Source organism: Dendrobates tinctorius, unplaced genomic scaffold (assembly GCF_039654945.1).
Source record: "Dendrobates tinctorius isolate UK_male_01 unplaced genomic scaffold, ASM3965494v1 ptg000143l, whole genome shotgun sequence".
NCBI classification, from domain to species: domain Eukaryota; kingdom Metazoa; phylum Chordata; class Amphibia; order Anura; family Dendrobatidae; genus Dendrobates; species Dendrobates tinctorius.
Genome location: NW_027361810.1, coordinates 24,042,489 through 24,064,592, shown reverse-complemented (window position 1 = coordinate 24,064,592; position 22,104 = coordinate 24,042,489). Strand labels below are relative to the sequence as shown.

At 42.9% G+C, this 22,104-nt stretch overlaps 1 protein-coding gene and 1 long non-coding RNA gene across 5 annotated transcripts in view; one reads left to right on the top strand and one right to left on the bottom strand.

The window, feature by feature from the left end:
• Positions 1-1,410: 1,410 nt before the first annotated feature.
• Positions 1,411-22,104, bottom strand: part of LYPD6 (LY6/PLAUR domain containing 6) — a 55,316-nt gene continuing 34,622 nt past the window's right edge. For 3 of the 4 annotated variants that reach the window (XM_073545594.1, XM_073545595.1, XM_073545596.1), the window contains exons 2-6: positions 20,010-20,145; positions 17,697-17,865; positions 16,548-16,667; positions 5,658-5,788; positions 1,411-3,544 (exon numbers count right to left, since the gene is read on the bottom strand). In XM_073545594.1, coding sequence (XP_073401695.1) covers positions 3,374-3,544; positions 5,658-5,788; positions 16,548-16,667; positions 17,697-17,814 — 540 coding nt within the window. In that variant the 5' untranslated portion in view covers positions 17,815-17,865; positions 20,010-20,145 and the 3' untranslated portion in view covers positions 1,411-3,373. The remainder of the gene's footprint in view (positions 3,545-5,657; positions 5,789-16,547; positions 16,668-17,696; positions 17,866-20,009; positions 20,146-22,104) is intronic. The other variant, XM_073545597.1, reaches the window with a different exon arrangement.
• Positions 17,160-22,104, top strand: part of LOC141049308 (uncharacterized) — a 114,198-nt gene continuing 109,253 nt past the window's right edge. Inside the window, exon 1 of the long non-coding RNA XR_012220328.1 lies at positions 17,160-17,187. This is a non-coding gene — a long non-coding RNA (uncharacterized lncRNA). The remainder of the gene's footprint in view (positions 17,188-22,104) is intronic.

Sequence of the window (22,104 nt, the reverse complement as noted above, 5' to 3'; positions counted from 1 at the left end):
AGTTATTTTTCATCTCATGGCTCTGGATCAAACACTTCACTTCTGTAAATAGTGTCTATAATATCCTCCAAATAACCCGCTCCGCCATTAATCCAATAATAGAGGACTTCCGCTGCGCAGCCTTTTAGCTGTCATTTACTGGTAAACTTCTAAAGCCAAAGTGGCGTTTCTGGTTTTCACGAACAATGGAAATTTCTTAATCTCCTCCTTCATAGAAAAACTAAAACTTCCCCATGATTTCTTAGGAAAACGTTTATTAAAGTAATTGCATCACTAATCTCAGCCGCTAATCGTGTACAAGTCCCGTAGTAAGTCCTCCTGTCAAATAAGTGACTAATAATAGAATATATGGACAAAAGTATGTGCCCCCTACACATCTGCTTCCAGGACCTTTTCTGACCTCCCATCCTACATCGATAGACATTAATATGGAGTCGGCCCCTCTGCAGATATAACGGATCCCGCTCTTCTGGGGAGGATTTCTATGAGATTTTGGAGGCCGTCTGTGGGAATTTTTGCCCGTTCGTCCAAAAGATTTGTGGGGTCAGACACTCATGTTGGGGGGGGTGAGGAGGAGGTCGAGCTGACAATCTCCATTCTAGTTCATCTCAAAGCTGTTGGATGAGGCTGAGGTCCGGGCTCTGGGCGTCAGGCCATGTTCTTTCACACCAAACTCTTCCAACCATGTCAGTATGGGTCTTCCCCAAACTGTTCCCACAAAACTGAAAGTTACATTTGTCCACAATGTCTTGTGTAACATTAAGATTTCACATTCACTGGAACTAAGGCCTCAGCCAACACCTGAAAAACAAGCCCATGCAATATCCCTCCTCCACCATCTGTACAACGGGCACAATGCAGTCAGGGGGTAACATCCTCCTGGCATTCACCAAACCCAGACTCCTCCATCACATGCAGATAGCGAAGTGTGATCAGTCACTGCACAGAACAAGTTTCCTTCGGAGTCCAGTGGTGGCGGCTTTACACCACTCCATCCAACGTTCGGCATTGTGCTTGGTGATGTACGGCTGCATGCAACTGCTCAGCCATGAAGCTTCCGGCGGTGGGGGGGCGCAGCATTTGTGCTGATAATACCAAAGGAGGTCTGGACTCTGCAGTTACGGAGTCAGAAGATTTTTCTGCCCTCTGGTCCTCAGCCCCCTGCTCTGCCACATTATGGAGGTCTCCACTACATGGCTGAGTTGCTGCGGTTCCTTCCACTTCTCAATAATATCACTCACAGGGGGGGGGGGGATACGGGAGGGCAGAAATGTCATGGTCGGACTTGTTACCCCGGAGGCTCCTATTACAGGGCCGCGCTAGGATCAGGGCGCTCCAAACCACCGGCTATTCTGTCACATGGTAGTAAAGGCAAATTGCATCAGCGGTCCAATGTAAGAAGCATCTACATTACACATAGAGGTCATTTTATTATATATTACATTGCAGCAGCACGTTTATACACAGGAGGCGTAATAAAAGTACAAAGCTATACTGTACAATATATACAGATCTGCAGCAATAAATATTTGTACATCACATGAAGAATACGGTCTATGTTTGTACACCGCTGTTCTGGCCATAGGTGCAGTTCAGGAGCCCATACTGTATGTCAGTGTATAAGACTGGTGGCTGTATACAGAGTCTGTGCTGTATACCCTCATGGTCCGTCCTGTAAATATCACATATGAATACAGTATGGTGTGCCCCCCCCCCCATGATGGGGAGGGGGGTGTTATACAGATTGGATGGTCTCATTTTATTACAAGGGTCCTCCAATAAAAAGCTGATCACAGGGTGTTGCACTATTGGAGGATTCTAACTGCAACTGTTTGATTTCCCTGCAGCGCCCCCGCAGGTAAAATGAAGCTTTTAATGCAAATGGATTGTCTGGAGGACCATTGCCCATTATTTTAATTATATGATATAGAGATCAATTAGTATACCAGGTGGTACATGAGGGAAGAACTGAATCGCTTCCTCTGATTACCGTGACCCTGGAATAAGTGCAACCTTTAATCTCCACTAGGGGGAGCTCACTGCGTACAGATTGTTACAGCTCACAATGAGTCCTACACTAGCTGTGTTAATGCATACTCAGCTAGCTCCCCCTAGTGGCGGCTCCATGCACCCAAAATTCTATCACTTATGAAAGCAGAAGCCCAGAACTCTCCTTTACAGATATAGATATTATATAATTAATCAATACAGGACTTAAAAATGCAAGTGGGAATATGAGCTTCAACGTCATAGTACATTTGGCAGAATTGTCTTTGAGGTGGGGAGTGGGAATTGTTAAGTGCATAAAATTATTTCTGCGTTGGGTAACAGGACTTCAGAGTTTAACAAAAACACTAGGACGTAACCATACTTGGTACTTCATACTTAAGTGAATATAGAACTTTGACACACATTTTCCATTTTATATCACCTGGCATCTAAAGTGCTTTCGTACCGTTTAATACTATGATTTTCTGTGCAATTAAATAATTGCCTAATATATCTTCATTGCAGTTGGAGATCCATTTATCTGATACAGAGCTCCAAATCCCCTGCTTAGGCTTAGAGTTAAGATATAACATTCTGAATGTTTGCAGCCACCACTAGGGGGAGTTTTGTGTATACTGGATATACATTGAATTCAATAATCACACAGTATGCAGTCAGCTCCCCCTAGTGGTGGCTGAAGGCAGACAATTTTATCACAGATGATTTTGAGCTCTGTATTGAAAAAAAAAATAAAAAAATCTGAGCTCCAGAGACTATGAAGAAATCTAAAAAAAATATTCAGCACAATATTAGGATACAAAATGGTCATTCAATTTAAAGAGAGTCCTGGGATAAATACAACATTATAGGTGACAAATATAATCATCTATGTATCATATAATATAACAGTGCCATCCTGGATTACCTTCATTTCAGCACATCAGTATCTGCAGTACAACACACTGCCTCTCTGACCTGCACAGACTTGTTTTAGGTCCCACCAGAAGACAGGAAAAGCATCAGTAGGGAGAGGTGAGAAGAGTAATAGTTGTTGAATGTAAACCAGCATGTTTCTATTCACTGACAGCAAGATCAACTTTATGATTTCTAATATGCCGTCAGGTTCAACTGCATAAAACTTCTTCAGGTCTAAAACTAGAGAAGCAAAAAAAAGGAGCATGACATCCAATAATCACTTACTGATTGAGCGCCGAGGCCTCTCGATCTGCAGCCAAATCCTGATATATATTATACCATTGTTAAATAATAATGTGTGTGTGCTGGCATATAATATAATTATATACACACATTATATACAGAGTCCGGGGTTGGGGGGGTGTCACATAAATAAATCCTATGTACACATCCATGGTGGGAATCGAGCTCACGTTAGTAATAGCCACATAGTGAATACTAAGCATAGCGGGTAGGTGGCGCTGTGGGCGGAATGTCTCTGAGAGTGACTCAGCGGGGACGTTGTCGCAAAAACGGCATCTGTATCGTTCCTGGGCACAGCCATGTTACAGATATTCCCTTCACAACATGAAGTGCAGACCTAGAAGAACAAGATAGTAAAGGTAAAAACTCAAGAGGGAATTGCCTAAATAACAATTGCTTTATATATGATAATTATGGCAGCTACTCCCTTTAGGAGGAAACCTATAGACGCAGGTTCCCTGTCAGCTCATCAGCCAGGATTCGCTGTTTTATAGCAGCCTGTGTAGGCAGCTTTGTGGACAGGATGTTGGCTACTGTATTTGGCAGCTTGTATTCTGCTGACCTATTTATTTGAAACATAATACTTGGCTGCCTGTAGTCACCTCCAGAGGGAGCTCACCACCGTCACCTCCAGGGGGAGCTCCCCGCTGTCATCTCCAGGGGGAGCCCACCACCGTCACCTCCAGGGGGAGCTCCCCGCTGTCACCTCCAGAGGGAGCCCACCACCTTCACCTCCAGAGGGAGCCCACCGCCTTCACCTCCAGAGGGAGCCCACCGCCGTCACCTCCAGAGGGAGCCCACCGCCGTCACCTCCAGAGGGAGCCCACCGCCGTCACCTCCAGAGGGAGCCCACCCAATGCCTACACCTTATACTCAATAACAGTATGCAGTACGCCCCTAATTTCCCTCTAGTGGTGGCCATAGGCAGCCAATATTATATTCATCTAACTTCAGTTTATACAGAGGGTTTGTAGCTTTGTATCAGGAAAATAAAACTGTGGCTGCTATAAAGATATGCTAACAAATTAGTCACCACAGAATGTAGGACTAAAACCTGACATAACAAACGGATGACATTCACTATTTCCATATAAAAGAGGTATAAAGTTTGGGGGTTGGGGGGGTGCAATATTAAATGACCCTAAATTGAGTTGAGGCTGCACACATCAGTCAGGGGAGACGGCATCTTAAAGATTAAGCTAAAGAGGATTTCCAATCCCAATAAAAACAAACATTCTCTGTAAGTTATAAAACTGCATGCATAAGGCCTCTTTCACACTTCAGTTTTTTGCATCAGTTAAGATCCGCCAAAAGGACGGATGGCGGATCCGTTTTAGTACTGATGCCAACGGATGGCACCCGTCCGTTTTTTTGACGGATCCAACAAATGAAGAATTTTAAAGGAATCGCAGCAGAGAAAGATTTTTTTTGTCCGGCACCCAGAAAGAATTTATGGTTAAATGAGTGTCTGGAGGATCCGCCACAGAATAAAACGTTGCAAGCTCCGTTTTCAAATCTTTGAGGATGGTGACGGACAGGAATTTTTGGCGGATCCGCAAAAAAAACGGACGGCAATCCGTCACAATCCGCCAATAATGGAAGTCAATGGGGAAAAAAAACGGATCCTCAAAAGAAAATTGCGGATCCGTTTTTTTCAAAACCTGGCGGATTGTGACTGATTGTAAAAAACTGAAGTGTGAAAGAGGCCTAAGGCTACTTTCACACATCCGGTGTGTGGGGTCTGGCGGCGTGCGGCGAAAAGCCAGGCCGCCGGATCCGGCCTGCAGCCGTGACACCGGATGTGTATGCGGCGAGACATACGGCTCGGACATGATTTAAAGGAGCCGCAGGAGGAGGTGGACAGAGGCAGCCGCTGAGAGACAGCTGCTGAAAGGGAGGTGAGGGGAGGAGAGGAGACAGAGGAGAGGGGAGGAGAGGAGACAGAGGAGAGGGGAGGGGAGAGGAGAGGGGGGTGGAGAGAGAGAGACATGGGGTTAACACTTAGTGTCCAGGCCGAGAGAATCTCTCTCTCTTGCCGGGCACTTGTGGGGTTAACCCCACACAGAGATCTCTCTCTCTCACCCAGAGACTGAGTGTTAACCCCACAAGTGCCCGGCGAGAGAGATCTCTCACAAGTGTCCGGGTGACAGAGAGAGATCTCTCTCTCTCTCGCCGGGCACTTGTGGGGTTAACATTCACAGAGTCCGGGCATGCGCTGTGGAAAAAGCCGGTCCGGCGCTGACAAAAAACGTTGCAGAGAGCGTTTTTTGCAGATGCCGGACGGCTAATTTTTGCCGTGTCCGGCAACAACCGGACACGACGCATAACCATCCGGCACGATGCGGCGCCCATGAAAGCTTATGGGACAAAACCGGATCCGGTTATGAAAAATTTCGCCGCATCGTGCCGGATTACAAAAACCGGATGTGTGAAAGAGGCCGAAGTCTTACCCTGTGTCCCTGAAGACCGGACTCGCTGCATCCCGTGTTCAGGCACTTCCCCAGCGAGGCACAGCTTTTAGTCACTGACAAACTTTCCCCTAATGGATCCATAAGATGCTGAGAATAGCAATATCTGGTATCTGGGGGGAAACATACATTTGTATGAACGTTAAGCATCTCTACAACTTTAGAAAAACATCACAGCGCCACTTACGTCCATTGCCTGTGAGTGGTATTGCAGCTCAACGCTATTCACTTTAATAAGGCTGAGCTGTAATATCAAAAACAGACCATGGAGACGAGATGCACAGTTTCCTTAAAAAAGCAGATGTTTTTTAGTTTTATAAAATCCTTTAAACCTTCACTCCCCAAGATGTAATAGTACGTCATGGGAACGGTTCAGGTACATGGAGCAGACTCCAGCGCAAACTCTAGAGGTGACCGCAGTGGAGGCTCCCTCCAGAGGTGACCGCAGTGGAGGCTCCCTCCAGAGGTGACCGCAGTGGAGGCTCCCTCCAGAGGTGACCGCAGTGGAGGCTCCCTCCAGAGGTGACCGCAGTGGAGGCTCCCTCCAGAGGTGACCGCAGTGGAGGCTCCCCTCTAGGTATCCATGGTTATGACCACTCATAGTGAGTTAGTTGCCGTAACCATAGATACCAAAGCTGCTGCAATATCCTGCACATGGAGTAAGTGACATAGTGAATCAGAAGAACTGTGCTACATTTCTAATTGAAGGTATTTGCTAATTGCTTACTACACCTACTACATACTGAGATAGAATCTTGGGAGATAAAAATACCCATTTAATTCAAGCACAAATCTGATGGGGCATCCATTTGGACTGGGGGGGGGGGGGGGGGCGCATCAGCATACTCTCCTCCTGTATCCCCTCTTCCCCCTTCCACACACACACATATTTCACCAAATATGAAAGCAAGGTGCCAATAAATCGGCATGATGGCCAAGGGCCTGCTGAAGGGCCCGGCTGGCACCATTTTGGTGCTCATAACTAGGTTTTACGAGAGACTGGGATTTTCATTATATACAGTCATTTTGCGGTATATAGTACAAGTGAATAAATGGTTTTAGGTTTAAGTCCCTTAAAAATATTAAAAATTTTTAATCAAACTGCGAAAAATAGAAAAAAGTATAAAGCATCTTTAGTAATGTCACATGCATAAAAGTACAATCTTTATGTATAAAATTGTTTAGCTCTACAGTAAACATTGTAAAGAAAAAAAAATAAAAATTATTTTTATGGTGGCACGTTCCATAAAAAAATGCAATAAACAGTGATCAAAACATCATATATACCCCAAAATGGTGCCATTAACTACAGCTCTGTACACCGAAAATCAAAAGCTCTCAAACAGCTCCATCCATGGAAGAATAAATAAAAACGTTCTGGGTCTCAAAAAATGGTCACTTCATACAAATTTTTTTTTTTTTTTTTTTTTTTTCTTCTTACAAATTTATTTATTTTTTCTTAAATAATAAAAGAACTATACCAGTTTAGTATCTCTGGTATGAGACTGACTTGAGATATCGTATTGCCAAGTCATTTTTACCAAACATGACCTCCATAAAAATGAAATCCAAAAATTAACAACGGAATTGAGTTTTTTTTTCCCCCTCACCATTTCACCGCACTTGGAATTTTTTTCCTCAACTTTTCAGTACATTATAATGGTAAAAAAAAAAAAAAAGAATGGTGACAATCAAAACTTATCATCCAGCAAAAAAAAAAAAAAAAAAAAAAAAAAAAAAGCAGCCATCAGATGACTACGATGACGGAAAAATTAAAACGTTATATCTCTTGGAAAAAGGAGATGAAAATGACAAAAGTGCAAAAATAAAAAAAAACGGCTCCATCGTTAAGGCGGTAACGAGGCTGTAGGAGGTAGAAGCTCAATCAAGGTCTAGTTCTCACCTAAAAAGTCTTCGGCTACTCCCGGCAGTGACACATTCAGGCCACGTTGTGCCGTTTCTTCCCCCATAGGGCCGTGGCACATCGGCTCCGCCTTGACCATGGGGCCTTAATAGTTAAAATACATATCAAAACGTTCACATTGAAATTATGATCTCAACCTGCCCCGAAATAAAACAAGAAGGTAACTAAGCCCTCCTGACAGAAGGCGCCGTGTTCTCACAAGTCGTCTGACAGATCTCTCATCTCCATTCCCAACACATAAGGCTACAATGCAAACAGAAATATTTATCCAGCCAAAAACAATAATACAAAAAAATAATAATGATACTGACAGATGATGGATTTGATACGTGATTTAAAAGCATGCATTGAGGTTTTTCGCTGGAATGAATGGATGTGAATTACGCAAAACGTGCGGAGGGGGGAATGTGATTATATATAATAAAAAAATAAAAAAAAAAAAAAAAAAAAAAAGGGTCGTTGTTGCCTGTGGCAACCAATCACAGGACTGTTTACATTTTACCAGAGTGCTTTAAAAAATGGAATCTGTGCTATGATTCGTTGCTATGGACAACAGAGTGGTTCAAAAAAAATTGAAGCTGCGCTGTGACTGGTTGGTAGTGGCGATAGGCCGAGTTTCTTTTAGAGAGTTTGATAAATCCCCCTATAATTCATATTGATGGTCCACATTGTTTTCTGGCCTCACCATCTAACGACTGACAAACACACCGATGTTCAGTATGGTGGCACCTATCGATCGCCTAACCCCTGGGCACAGCGGCCTATTTCCTCCAGTTACAGAATGTACAGATATGAGTGTTCAGCCTAGTCTGTTTCTTCTATAGGGAGAGTGGTGAAAGCCGCTGCCAAACTCCCCTGGCAGCTTCTTATTTCCCCTGGAAAAAAAAAAAAAAAAATAAGGTCACTGAAATCCCCAAGGCCAAGACCTTATATCTGATCAACATCATCTGTTGCTAGAAGAGTCGGGAGGCCCACATACCCATCTTATGGTCAGCCTGTCCCATCAAATTGGCGGGTTCGGACCACTTTCATCTAGTGTGTATGGGGGCCCTTAAGGCTACAAGTCTGGTAAGTCCAAATACTATCCATGGATAACTCCTCATGCACACAGCCATATTATGGGCCAGATAGTAGCTACGGTATGTGATGTGCCGCCAAGTAACATCAGTATTTTAAAAAAAAATTTAAATAATGTAAAAAAAAAATAAAAAAAAAAAAAAGGTAGAATTTGAATAATTGCCATTTTCCATATACATGTCATAGTATAGGGTTATAACGAATGTAAATAGGAAATGAAAAAGCGTAAAAAAATAGGGGAAATGATCATATTCTGGTTATGGAAAAAGGTCCCCCCTCCCCGGCTTTATCAGACAGCAGCAATCCTCCTGTTATTCATCAAGTACCAGAATTTTCCAAATGACAGAATACGAGAGGCGGATTCATTATTGCAGTTGCCCATTTTTATTGTGGAATTTTTAATGTATTGTACCTTTTTATTTGCGCCATATTCATCTTTAAATTTGCATCTTTTTTTAAAGTCTATGTTAGATATTTTCACCTGTTTTTTTTTTTTAGTTAGTCATTGTGGGACATCTGGATTTTCCAGATGTTTTCACCCGACTCATCCAATTGTGTCTTTTGAAAATGTCGCTAAATTTTGGCACAGGTGTATTCCAGCCCACCCTACAAAGTTGAGTTTATTTACACCAAATATTTTGACACAGCTTTTGCGCCATTTTGTGAAACATGCTACTTTTTCCATGAAAAAAAAAAAAAGGTTAAAGACAAAAAAAAAAAAAAAGGATTTTTTATTTAGCCCAAAATTTATGAACGGCATGTGCTATTTTGAAGAATTTGGAGCAAAAAAAGTGAAAAATAAATACGAGACAAAAACAAAGAAAAAAGTAGAATGATAAATCAGGTCCAAAATTCTACATTAGTCTGAGTTACCCCCCTGGGGGTTCTAGGAGGATATGACATGGTCAAGTGAAGTTTTCCGAATGTGGGGACTAAACTTTACAATGGTCCTGATTATAAACTGGTTAGATTGGCGCTCAGGACCCCAGTCCTTACAGCCACCGCCCTTTACATCAGTAACAATTAAAAAATTAGCAGAGCCACTTAATCGTACAGTATTTCTATACTTTTGAGTTTTTGTGTTTTGTGGGGGGTTTTTTTGGGGGGGTGTCATTTTTCTCCCCATCGTCTCTCTCTCGTCTTCCTGGTAATAATCTCCTGCCAAATTCACTTAAAATGAAACAACTGCGCATTATAATATGCTACAGGTTTAATCCGCGCCGGACAGAACGCCATTGTGCGCTGATTAATTAGCTAGTGTGTGGATTCCAGACGCATTTTATTATTTGTCGAAAACACATTCTTTGCGGATGTTGATGTTTGGCAAATAAAAAAAAAGCCACTTTCCTCCTGGAAATAAAGAAAACTTTGAGGGCATGCTGAAACACCGGCTCCTCGCTAGTCGCAGACGCCAGGTGAGGTGCCGAGAGATACACAGCAGGTAACGTATAAATCATGAGAGCTGTCAGGAGTCTGCGACGAAAACATGGCTACAGCACACAATGACTCTCCCAGGGAAAAGTGAGAACTTTCAGTGTGACCAGGACAAACCCCTTTAAATTGGAGCATGCATAAGATGCCTCATTGGGCCAAGCTGCCGAAATGTGGTATCAAAGGCATATGGTGCCCCCAGCCTCTTAGTGAGCTAGATGAAAGCATCTTACAGATTGACTATTGAAGAATCATAAAATAAATCAGAAACAGAATGTTATTAAAGGGCTGAGACATCTTCATAAAATTCCATACCTGCAGGATCTCTTTAAATGTTCAGAAAACTCCTCAGTCACCCAAAAATCTACTTAGGGTAAAACAGTAAATAGAAGACAAGAAGTTGGGGGAAGGAGGGAGATGCAGCTGCAGATTTTCTCCCAGTGTTTATGGAAAACCGTTTGAAGGAGATGAGGGAGAGAAAGTGGAATGAGACATCAGAGTGGTGGAGTGCACAGCACAGCTCCGACACCGCAGGAGGAAAAGCCCACCCACTTTGCAAGAATTAAGAATGAAAACATGCATTTAAACCAAGCAGCAGAGAAAACCCTTTCCATGACTGCAGGATCTCTGTAATTGTTTCAAAACCTCCTAAGTCACCTAAAAATTACACTTAGTATGAAACGGTAATTAGTTGGCAAGGAGCAGGAGTAGGAGGGAGATGCAGCTGCAGGTTCTTGGGAAACCATATGGGGAGGAGATGAGAGGGGGGGGGGAAGACATCTCACTGGCTCAGAGAAAAAAAAAAAAAAAAAAAGCACAGTTCTGGCATCACAATAGGAAGGGAGAGAATAGGGAGAAAAAGGGCCAAAAGCATGGGATTTTTGTTAATAACTTTGCCACATGTGCCAAACAGCCATTTATCCATCTAAACACAAAACTTTGGGAAACTTTCAAAGTCTTTGTTTGGAAAAACTTTTAAAACGAAAATGCTAAAGCAAAGAACAGCAGCCGTACAAACTGATCTACTAATGGCATCTGTAAATTAAGGATTTGCACCGATAAGATCGCCGGGAATTGCTGCACATCTCAATCCTTACAATTACCTGCCGGACATATTTTAGTAACAGCATAAAACTGAGCGTCCGAAAAGTTTTTTTATTTCTCGCCTTTGACGAGCCGCATATCTCCCCATAGCTGCACTCTCCCACCAGCACTTAGAGCAGATTTACAGTGAAAGTTGGATACATCAGGTACAGAAGGTTATGAGCCCCGGAGGGTGCAGTAATGTCTGATCTTGAACTTTCTCTGAAATACCAGAAATAAAAACGATAGAGGTAATTTGGCTTTATTTTCGCAGCATGGGCGCTTTTAGACCTTACATTTTGCCCCAAGCCATTAAACTTCATATATATCCAGTAACTTGACACAGTCAGCTGTCAAACTTGTGCACGCAAAGCTGACTGATGTCCCCAAGTATTGTAACAAATCACAGATACGCGGGTAGTGAGCAGAATGTCGTGTTACATGATGGTCTTTCAAAAATAATATGCAGATGGGCCTGTAGGGATGCATGCTCTCAGGTAGGCATAGGCAGTGTTCACACAGGCAATACGGTTTGGTCCAAACAGGTGCAGTTTTATTGCTTCATAAAACTCCAAGGGATTCTAAAACAGCCTCTTCTGGGCACAAAGTATCACAGAAAATAGGCCGTTCATTCAGCAGAAACATACATATGTAAGTGCTGGCTCACCCGAACAGATTACAGTCATTTCTCCTAATGCAGACTTCATACACAGAAGAGGCCAGATCAGATCCCACCAGTCCTGGTATCCCCTTCATTCCGAGCTCCAACAGATTCCAGCACCAAACAGAAAAGTTCATCTCCAGGCACAGTTCACACTGAGCAGACTGCAGCTTCCACATGTTTCTCTGCAGCTCCAACACACAGACTGCTCAGTTTTCCTAGCTGACCCGTGCAGTCTCCATCCAGAGAGAGACCCCGGCATGTATCTCTCAATGTTCATGAGACTGCCGGAAATAGCCGAGCGCTGTACTCAGCTTTCTTTAGCAGTTCCATAGACAATTAATGGAGTGGCGTTGGACATACACAGCTCTGCTACAGTCAGGACAGGGATCTGCAGAACATTGTTATTCTTAAGATCACTGGGGGTCCCAGCAGTCGGATCCACAACAATCAGCAAATGATCACTTATTCAGGACACTTATATGGTCGGCAGACACTTCAGCCTTCACTTGCAGATAAAGAATGGTTTCAAAGTAGTTTTTAAATAACATGCGGTGCAACAATGGACTGATGATGTTTTCAGGCGAGAACCAGTGGTCACAGGTTTATAGGGGTAGATCCTGTTGACAGGTTCCCTTTCAAGGACTCCACATAGTTTGTCGTCTACTTTGTACATTTTGCCTCAAGAGTAATAATACCCCCAGAAGGCTATCCCGTGCTTAGAAGGGCATGTCCATCCCCTGTCTGCTTTTCTATTGTTTGGCACATGTGCAGAGATGGAGGAGAGCTCACAGGACAGCAATGGAAAGTAGTAAGACACCAAGAATGCAACCAAATTCCTACCCTTATAGAACCACAAAACTAACAAAAAACTAAACTAAGTACAACTCCAACATAACAATACTGATTACAGCCTGCAACGTTACTAATCACAAGGTCGGGTCTTCTAGTATTGGAGAATATTAAAGGAAAAAGCAGGTTAAATGAGAATATGTATGTGCAGACGGTCAGGAATCAGCAGCACATGTCCGCTGCGTCCAAAACGCTGCCGGCTATTGAAGCAGGTGATTCCGCATGTGTTCATTGAACCGTGTGAATTCACCGCGTCCAATACACAATACATTGTATGGGTGAAATTTCTCTTATGGAGACTCGCATCTCCGCATGAAAAATTAACATACTGCAGTCTGGAGAGACGTGCCGCATGTCCGTCTCTGCGGGTGTCTATGGACGCATAGTGGACATGGGATTTCTTGAAATCCCATCTACTATGCTGTAACATCTGGACGCTGCAGAAGTACGCAGCGTCCAATCTGCAGCCTTTACTGATCGTCTGCACATACCCCAATTCTGTCTGGGGCTGATTTTGCAGATTTTCTCAGCTCAGTTCGAAAGGGGTGCCATCTGTGTTGCACTTAAAAAAAAATAAAAAAAAAACAAACATACAAAAATATTGCTCTTTTTTGATCACTTTGCCTCTCCCCCCCAACAAAAAAAAAATGGAATAAAAAGATCAAAAAGTTGAATAGCCGCTTAAAATAGTACTAATAAAAACAAAAAAAAAGCAAGAAAAAAAAAAGTCTAGCTCTTTAGACGTGTGGAAAACAAAGATTGGCCCAGTGGGACTTATCAACAAAAGTTCTGCAAAAATCCTGGAGCCGGTCCTGCCTGTGCCAGATACAACTAATGAAGTTGATAACTTTGTGCATCGGAGGTTTGGAGTCTGTAAATGGATCTAAAAAACACTGCATGGAATATTTTTTGATCTGTGGTCCATTGCAAAAATCATCCTCCATTAACAGTTTGGAATTGCAGACTTTCCTCGGTGAAGAGTCCAGTGTGCCGGGAGCAGCTATGCTATAATGGATTTTTGCTGTTGACTCCTGTCTTCTGGGCGTGGGAAGAAAATCATTGAGTGGAGTGTTTGTGTGCCGTCTTCTGAACGGACTGGTGGAGGGCTGTGCGGCGAGACGGCTTCAGTAAGGATACACTATAACTGTGTAGTCTCAGATCTTCTCCTCCATCTCCTCGGATATATCCCATGTAATCTAAGAAATGTATTATCTGATCAGAGACGCTGAGTGCATGTCGGAATATTGGGTTGCACAGATTATCTTCTGATTAGATTCAGACTTCCCAACAATTGTCCATCGCTTAGATATGAAGCTGGTTTATTTAGTCTAAAATTCGGGTTTAGGTTTCACCATGAACTCCTGCCTTGGTGTAGCTCCAAGAGTCATCCCTGATTCACGCAGAGAAAAGTAAAACATGGATGGTGCAGGACGAGGATGGGCCATTCCCCCACGCGTGAACACGGGAAACCTAGAACGTGTAGGACCATGTTTAGGGACTGTTTTCACGCTCTCACCTCTCAGACCTACCAATGTGACCCATTCATCCATACTAACAATAGCGTCTTTGGAGCAATAGGACCACCCCCCGTCCCTCCCGAAAATGCCACCGATCTTTCAGGAAGTGCCCCTAAAGTGCTGTTGACCACCCACATCCCAGATTTGCTAGGACTGCAAAAATTGAGATATTCCTGGCAAATTCTGGACTGTTGGCAGCTATACTCATAGTTGTGCACAGTTTTTTTTAAGAGGATTTTTTTTTTTTAATGCCTGAAAATCACGTGAAGTATTCCTCCTATTCATCTCTATTGTAAACCCACTTTCCTGTTCATACTTTCAGTCACCTGAATGTTTTGTTTCCAGTTTTTGAAAAACGCCTGATGGGGAAAAAAAAAAAAAAAGTACAGTACATGTCATTTCATTACAGTCACTCCTGATAGAAAATGCCCCAATCTAGGCAATGTCTGACGAGCAGGCAGCAAAAAAAAAACTCTTCCAAAACCTCTTCAGGGATGAAAACCTCCTCCAAAAGCGTCCCAAGATGGAAAGTTTCCTCTTGATAAACTCCTCTTTTTAACGTTGCCTGCACACATCTTTCTATAGACTCGTAGGCTTGGCTCACAGACAGTTCTTTTGAGGCGTTCAAAAACCATGACTTAAACAAAAAAAAGCATCATCATACGCTACTTTTTTTGGGAGTTTTTGTAAGAGGATTTTTTTTCTCCATGAAGCTTTTTTTTTTTTTTTTTTGCAAGATTTTAAATTTGTCAGCTCCTAATTTGGAGCAGAAGCCATCTGGATCCCTTTACGAAGAAGAGCACTTTTTTTCCCACCTTTCCAGGGGAAAAGAAAAAAAAAAAAAATTAAACACTCCTCATATGAACAGCAAAGCTACATGCACACGGAGTCTTTTGGCCGAGTTCTCGGAGCAGAAACTCCAAGTCTTTGATGCATCTTAGAGGAGAATTTGGAGTTTTCAGTAAATTTCTGTCCAAAAAAACTTTGTATGCATAAAACTCAAAGCAGATTTCCCATGGAAATTTATTGGAAGAGTTTTCCAAGCGATTTTCAACTTTTTTTTTTTTGTTTGTTTTTTGTTTTTTTTGGAGTGGAGCTGCGCCAAGAAATCTCTCAATAACTCTGTGTGAACATAGCGTATCTACAATATTATCGCTCTGGACCACCAGTGTATTTTCTGGAGGTACACACAGTTTTTCCATATGAACTTGGAAGCATTAAAGGAGGCACATACGGCGGCATAGTGTGGAGCGCACAGTGTGGAGCGCATAGTGTGTAGCACATACGGCGGCATAGTGTGGAGCGCATAGTGTGGAGCACATACAGCAGCATAGTGTGGAGCGCACAGTGTGGAGCGCATAGTGGGCAGCACATACAGTGGCATAGTGTGGAGCGCACAGTGTGGAGCGCATAGTGGGCAGCACATACAGCAGCATAGTGTGGAGCGCATAGTGGGCAGCACATACGGCGGCATAGTGTGGAGCGCACAGTGTGGAGCACATACGGCGGCATAGTGTGGAGCGCATAGTGGGCAGCACATACGGCGGCATAGTGTGGAGCGCATAGTGGGCAGCACATATGGCGGCATAGTGTGGAGCGCATAGTGTGTAGCACATACAGCGGCATAGTGTGGAGTGCATAGTGGGCAGCACATACGGCAGCATAGTGTGGAGTGCATAGTGGGCAGCACATACGGCAGCATAGTGTGGAGCGCACAGTGTGGAGCGCATAGTGGGCAGCAGCACATACGGCAGCATAGTGTGGAGCGCATAGTGGGCAGCACATACGGCGGCATAGTGTGGAGCGCACAGTGTGGAGCATGCACAGTGGCACAGAGTGGAGCACGCACGGCGGCACAGAGTGGAGCACCAGGGATTTCAAGCAGACTCTGCATTATTGCTGCACATAGTACTACTCATGGTAAATAATGGATTATTACTGTGACCCGCACCCTAGGAGATCACCGACTGTGCAGCGCCGGATTGCTGGGTGCTTTTCCCTTTAACCTCCATTTAATTACACATTAATAGGATCAAGGTAAGAAATTCACCAACTTTCTATTCATCCGAAAATTAAAACTGACACAAACTTCAAAACCTTCTGCATAACAGATTAACATTCTTTTAAAAGGAAAAAAATTCTTACAATTAACTGGGTTCACAAAGTCGGGGGAAGCGGGGGCGGATCTAAAGTGACGCGCAGACGAAGTTCTAAAGCAGAACGCTGTGCGAGTGTAACCGATGTGCTTTCATCACAAGGGCAAAAACTCACTGTGTGACAGTCATTAAAGGATTAGAGCGTATGATTTCATGCATGAGAGCACTCACCTCTTGGGCAGTAGACATCAGGGGCCCAGCGATTGCACTCGTAATTATCTCTTGCCTTTTCGCAGGTGAAACATTTAAATCCCCCGGGGTATGGCGTCGCTGTAAAGACAGTACACCCAACTGTTAGGAAAAACACATCGATGTCACCAAGGTGCTCATTACAGAAAAGCGGCAGCGACCCAAGAGATGGCGCATACGTGTCTGCTAGATCTATCGGGCATCCCTCCGCCAAGTTAGCAAGTATATTGATTGTTGGTTCAATCAGAAGCCCCCTGACATATCAGTGCCCACTCAGGTCAGCCTAAAATGAATGTGTTAATAATGGGCTATGTAAGGGCCTATCTCTCCCTGAAAACAGAAGGATCAAACATGTTGATATTTAAATCTGCCCCATCCTGCTCGCCCCAGAACTCTGCCCTCGAAGAGAGTTGGGAAGTAGCCAAACACTTTAGATCGTTGGACTTCACACCAAAAATTGCAGCTTTGACAGACATTAATTTGTCTAGCCATTTCCTTAATTGAGAACACATGCACGCTCAGCAGAGCAGAGTGTGCATGTGATTGGTGTCTCAGAAAACATGAGCCAGCAGCTGACTGGTTTCCCATGCGTATGACCAGCTTATGTCTGCACATAAAACAAGTGAGTAGAAATTACTGCATGCATAAACATATATTAAGAGTTTGGGAAAACTGAGTGACATTCAGGATTTTGGGAAATCTGGAAAACATTCAGAAGTTTGGGAAAGCTGCGTGACATACGGGAGTTTAGGAAACCTGGGTGAAATTTGGAAGTTTGGGAAAGCCGGGCGACATTCAGGAGTTGGAAAAGTTGGATGACATTCAGGAGTCTGGGAACGCTGCGTGACATCTAGGCGTTTGGGAAAGCTCAGTGACATTCAGGAGACTGGGAAAGCTGGGTGAAGGTCCAGCAGGATCTATAGTGCCATCCATACGGTCTTCCACCCAGCTTATCAAGAAGTAATATGTAGAATTCTTCACAAGCTGACAAACAGGGGAAAACTTGTGATGTCATGGTCCCTAGGAGACTCCGGGGATCGTTCCTACGTCGCTCTAGGTCGCGGTCTCATCACGATTCCGCCGATTCAGGTCGTTGGGTGAATAATAGTAGATTTCAGGACAGAATCTTACTTGATGGATAGAGGAAGACTATGTCTTGCACTGTGAAGTCTCGGCAATGAACTGTTTGGAGCCAGTCAGCAATGTGACTGAAGAGCAGGAACCAGGCAGCCGCCGGCCACAATTCCATCGCAGAAAAAGCGTCCAGTTCATGCAGCCATTAGTGCGGCCTCCCTAACACCTGAGAATAGGAAAAAATATTATTAATATCTAGAAGACAATCTGTGAACTGTAAATCATCCTGTTCTTGTATTGTAAGCACATCACCTGCTTGTTGATGGTTTCCTTAAGATGTTCAGGTGATTAGCATTGACCTCAATGAATGCACTAGTGTTCTAAACCTATTGTCGTGACTTCTGCTGTGATCACTTTTTTTTTGTAAGGCAGATTTTTTTTTTTTTCATTCTATTTATTTTACATGTGCGAATATCCAAGGCATGATAGATTGAGCTTTCCAGCCATATATTAAAAAAGAAGATATTAAGGGTCCAATCCAATAAGAAAAGGACGTCTTTGCCGCACCTTCTTTACTAAACAGAGACATAAAAAAAAATATAACCTGCTTGCTGATGGTTTCCAGGTAGCAACAAGAAGAAAACAGCTCTAATTGTAGAATACAGGATTTCAATCTGCCAGGTCTGTTTGTCTCAGATAATGGGGATGATGAGCATAGAGTCTCTGTAGAGCGCTACGGAATATGTTGGCGCCACATATGGAACGAGCAATAATTATGTGGCTACATTCAGCGCCGCTCATCAATCCCGCGGCCTCCATTGGATCCATTCTCGCCGTCTGCCAGGATAAGCACATTATCCATTGAGAACGTGTCAGAAAAATAACATTTAATCTCGGAGACACCCGGTCTATTGTATTTGGCTCTGGCTCTGATTCACAGGATGTTTTTCCAAATTTAATCCATGGCAAAAAAGTCCTGACAAAACACAAAATGCTTTCCTGCTGTTTATTTAGACAGGAGTAGATGTTGTGCTGACCGAAATCCGCCTGTCACGTTCATGACATCAAAGTGGTTTCTCTTAAAGGGACAGTGTATATTATTCTGAAGTTTCCCTTTGTAATTATCCATCAGAGATTCATTCAGGTCTCTTAATAAAAATGTGGCAGTCTGAGTACAATACCATTAAGTTTTCCATTTTTTTTGGCATGCCCAAATAAACGCTACCTATGACTGAGCAACTAAGGACCTTTTTCTGGGAATAGCCACAATGGGAGCTTTAATAACAGCCGTATTGATCAGTTTTCCCACCTACATCAAAGAAGCATCCAAACTGGCACTTGATTTTGCACCATTGATTTTCTATTAATCTACATAAGGGCTCATGCCCTCGACCAAAGAAATGTGACGTGTATCATCCGTAGTTTTGGCAGATGGTACTAATCCCCATGTTATTCTATGGGGTCGTGAACATGTCCCTTTTTCTTTTTTTTTTCCTTGGACCAAAAAAAATCTCAGCATGCCCGAATTGCATCCGACTATGGATCATTGGAAAAAATCAGATCGCACTCGGATAATATTCGAGTGCGGTCCGATTTTCAGACTGATGGAATGGAGAAGGCAGAGATTTTTTTTTTTTTTTTTTTAATTCTCCACATCCGAAAAAATCAGGTCACAGTCTCATCAGAGTATTAATACCATGATTGACACAATTTTGTAGGATGAGAGAAAAAAAAAGTCTTGTGACCCTAGCCTTAGGGCCCCGTCACACATAGCAACTCACCAGCGATCCCAACAACGATATCAACGTGTCAGGATCGCTGGTGATTCACTACATGATCGCTGGTGAGCTGTCAGACAGCTTCACCAGCGATCAGCACCAGCGACGCTGTGTACATTAGTTACCAGCGCTCTGATGCAGGGAGCTGGTAACTAAAGGACACATCGGGTATCTAAGGGACGCACGTCCCTTAGATACCCGATGTGTACGTTAGTTACCAGCTGATCGCTGGTCTCCCGCAGCGATGCGTGCTGGCCAGCGGGAGACCAGCGATCAAAGAAATGTCCAGGGCTTTCCTACAGCGATCAGCGATACCGGCAGGGGGGCCGATTGCTGTCACACACAGAGATCTCGCTGGTGAGATCGCTGTTGTGTCACAAAACTTGTGACTCAGCAGCGATATCGCTAGCGAGATCACTATGTGTGACGGGGCCCTTAGAGTTGAGCAAAAAGCTAGGCAGAACCCTGGTTCAGAAGCCACATTGGTAGTCGGTGGCCACCATACCAGAGTCCTGAGAATCTTTTTACTCAACTCTACTCTGCATAATGTGACAAACATAGAAAAGCCTTGATAGAAGTGAGTGTAACTTACCAGTCTAATAAAAAGGCAATCGTAACAACCATGCAGAATGGGTGTAATTGTAATTAGTGCATGTGCTTCACGTGTTTAATCCTCTGGATGACAAAGTTTTCACTTTCCAGCCCAATTCCGGATGTCCATCCATAGCCTGAAACACAAACATTTGGATTGTTAACGTCCATACCTTAACTGAACATTTAGAATTTACCTTTAAGTATGGAGTTAAGTTATCCATGCCTTTTAATGCTGGTCATACACATATCGGCCACAATCAGAATTATAGGTGAAACATGACCCACCTTTTCTAAACATTCAAAAGCAACCTGTTTATGATCATTTCCCCATGTCGACCTCAGTATGAAAATAATTTGTTATAAATATTCCAGATAAGAACTGTATTCACATCAGAAATGTGGTACCGCCATGGGGTTTGCCACATGTCTAAATTTCTAGAAACATTGCTTGGTACTTTGCAATATAAGTAGTCAAGGTCATTATAACGTAAAAAAAAATAATTCTGACATCAAACTTGTCATTATTTTATAACTATTGAATTAGCAGGTTTGCGCTTACAAGCCAAGACTGCATAATGGGATTAGGTTTTTAAATGACGACCTGTCACCAAGCACTCTCTTGACAGACCAATAAGTGTCTCTAGGAGTTTACTCTACAGATTTTTTTTTTTTTTTCATTTAACTTGCCTATATCACACAAGTAGATCACACATGTGTTGACCTGGGTCAGGATGAACAAAATCCTACATAAGTATTTCTTATTGGCCATAGTTATAATTATTATTTGTGTACCAAATCATCAGTTTATCCATACATATTCGTGGAAACCCCATAATATTAGAAAGCTGTGGATGTGCTTCAATGTTTTGCTATCTCCAGTGGGCTTTACGTGAGAATGACTGGACATATGTGGTGTATTTAAAACTACCATTTTAAGAAATGAATCACTACTGAATGCCCTAAAACTTAATGAAAACCTTAATAAAAGGTACTTAACTACAGATAATTGTGCAGATATGCATAATTGATCTTGGGTTTAGGGGCAGGTGACAAATCCAAAGACAATTGAAATCTTTTTCATTTTTTTTTTTAAGTGGATCCAAATAGAATTTATTTTCAGGAAGAAATTATTAGGAATTCTCCCCAATAACAATCTATTCTTTATTTTACCCTTTTAACTTTAATCTTATCCCTTTAAGTACAAGGGAAAGGGAGAAAACATTGTTTCACATGACTCCAGCTAAGTCTCTGCTCATATCATTTTACGCGGGTCTGTTTGGAATGAATGGTACACAACTGTCCTGACTGAATGTGATGGATCCTATTTTATATACAGTATCTGTGGGGTTTGGTGGGTGTTGCTGATGTCTGTCATGTGGTAGATCCGACACAGCATTGTGGCTTCCATTACAAACACTGATGTGAGCATAGCCGAAATCAGGAGTGATGTGCTGGATTATTTAAAAACTTTTGGAAATCTGGCGATGAATATACCGATGCTTATTTTGGCTTGATGTAGCACTTATATGCTGCCGAATTTTTGGACTATTGAAAAATGTAATTGTACATATCTCAAACTCTATGTACTATAGTTCTACATCCCACCAAGCCAGATGCAAAGCCCTATTTAATTATTAACTTCATTCTTCAGCTTATTGGACACTGACTTCAATGTTATTTAAAGGGGTTTTCCATTGAACAAAAGTTAATTTTAATTAATTTAATCAATTGTGGCGGACAGTCGGATGTCTTGGCACAGAATTCCAGAGAATGGAGGACACTTGAAACAAGTCTCGGAAATGATTGGGTGAGGAACATATGAGTGAGTGTGGAGGAGAGAAGGAGGTTTTGGAAGGACCAGAGGTTGCGTGTTGGAAGATATCGGGAGACAAGTTCAGAGATATATGGTGGGGACAGATTATGGGCGGCTTTGTAGGTCAGTGTTAGCAGTATGAACTAGATATGTTGGGGAAATGGAGGCCAATGAAGGGATCTGCAGAGGGGAGAAGCACAGGAGTTGCATGGAGAGAGATGGATTAGTCAGGCAGCAGAGTTAATGACGGACTGGAGAGGTGCAAGAGTGTTAGCACGAA